General features: G+C 51.6%; 1 protein-coding gene across 1 annotated transcript; it reads right to left on the bottom strand.

Annotated features, from left to right (window-relative positions):
• Positions 1–1,431, bottom strand: FTMT (ferritin mitochondrial). Its single transcript, XM_023617823.2, has one exon. The coding sequence runs from the start codon at positions 1,282–1,284 to the stop codon at positions 562–564; it is 723 nt and encodes a 240-aa protein (XP_023473591.1). The 5' UTR covers positions 1,285–1,431; the 3' UTR covers positions 1–561.
• Between the last annotated feature and the right edge of the window lie 601 nt (positions 1,432–2,032).

Consider the following 2,032-nt stretch of genomic DNA (forward strand, 5'->3'; position numbering starts at 1 on the left):
TAGTTTGTCTTAAATTTATTTGATCACAAAACCCTTTAAAAATAGATCATCTCCAGACATTACTGTTTCTTGAAAGGGTAAAAGTTGTCATAGAATTCTGCATGTATGATTTTTACAGTACTATATAGAATCTTCATTTTGTTACAGTTATTTATCTATTTATCTAACACATTTCCCCACTTTAGCGTTTAGCATAAAGTCTTGAAAATAACAGGCACCTGCTGAGTTGAAAATCACGAAATTTTAGTGAAGGTTCACGGTCTGGAATAATATTCGGGAAGTGGAGAAAGTTAGTTCGGGTCTATTTTCAGCAGCTTCTTTGCAGTCTTTGCCGTTCCATAGTATCCTGGGCTACTTTTCAGGCTGGGAAAATTATCTTGATGCTGGGCAAAACACCCTTGTTAACGTAGGGCTAAATACATTTTCTCTACAAATCACTCTGTTGGAAGAACAGTATAACAGAAGAATATAAAGGTGGAGGTGCATTTTAAGGGTAAGAAAGCAAGAGATAGCTAACTGTGGCTCCTGGCACACCCTGGGAAGGCACCCTGAGGCTTAGTTCTAATTGTTTTCATTTCCGAGGGTATGTTTGTCAAAAAGGTACTCCGCCAGGCCAGAATCCGGGGCCCCCATCTTAACCAAGTTGTGCACGTGGTCACCTAGTTCTTTGATAGACTTCACCTGGTCGTTCAGATAGTGGGTTTCCAGGAAGTCGCACAAATGGGGGTCACCTTTATCTGAGGCCAGGGTGTGCAATTCCAGCAACGACCGGTTCACATCCTTCTCCAAGAGCAGAGCACACTCCATGGCATACAACCCGCTTTCCCAGTCGTTTCGGTCGGGTTTCTTGATGTCCTGCAGGCAGATCCGGCCTCCTCGCTGGTTCTGCAGCCTCATCAGCTTCTCCGCGTGCTCTGTCTCCTCCCGGGACTGGCGAAGGAAATACCTGGCGAAGTTGTTCAAGGCCACGTCATCTCGGGAGAAGTAATAGGCCATGGACAAGTACACGTAGGACGCATAGAGCTCGAGGTTGATCTGGCGGTTTATGGCGGCCTCGGAGTCGGGGTGGAAGTTCTGGCGCACCCGGGAGGGGGCGGAGGCGGGCCCGGCTGGGTCCCCGGAGGAGGAGGCGGCGACCAGCGGGCGGCGGGGGACGGCAGGCCAGTGGCCCGAGGGGCCCCCAGGGACCCAGCGCGGGGAGAGCGCAAAGCCACGGCGCGCGTTGCGCAGGGACACCAGCGAAGCGCCGATATGCTTGGAGAGGAACAAGAAACAGGACAGCATGGCTCCTCCTCTTTCGAAGCGCGGAAACTGAGGCCAGGCCGTCTCAGCGCACGGTCGGGCGCCGGGGGCGTCAGGTCTGAATCGGAATGTGGCCTTAGGCGACGGCGACTGCGTCACACGCCCCTTCCCTTCCAGGGGCGCAGAGTTTCACGCGGCCGGGGGGGGGGGGGGGGGGTGGAGGGGGGGGGTGGGGGGGGTGGAGGGGGGGGAGGGGGGGGTGGGGGGGGTGGAGGGGGGGGTGGAGGGGGGTGGGGACGGCCGGGGCGCGCGCGCCTGTCGCGGTTGGGCACAGACAGATGACAGTTACACAGCTCCGTTTATCTGTTTATCTAAAGATTGCCCCCATCGTCGACGCGAAATTTCTGCTCTTGGGCGTTGGTGATTTACTATTTCACCTAAGTTTAAAATGCTGTCAAAAACGTTGGCACCGTGGCTTGTAAAAGAAAGGACTGAGCCAAGCCTACTTGCCCTCCCGCTCCAACCTTTTTCTGTCCAAGAAATAAGGGGTGCGGGCGGCAAGACGGTGAAACAGGGTAAAGCAAAAGCCACCACTAATTCATCTAAGAGAGTAAAGGTCCACATCCAAGGGCGGTGTTTATACATTGATTTTCTGGTTATTTTAACAACTTTAAGTATGGAAGTAATTGCCAGCATAGTGGGCAAATTTTCAAGAGTCTTTAGTAAGACTATTTTCTGTTTAAAAAGACATACGTATTTTACTTTTAAATATAAAATTTATCTTCATTGT

This window comes from Equus caballus, chromosome 14, assembly GCF_041296265.1.
Source record: "Equus caballus isolate H_3958 breed thoroughbred chromosome 14, TB-T2T, whole genome shotgun sequence".
NCBI lineage: Eukaryota > Metazoa > Chordata > Mammalia > Perissodactyla > Equidae > Equus > Equus caballus.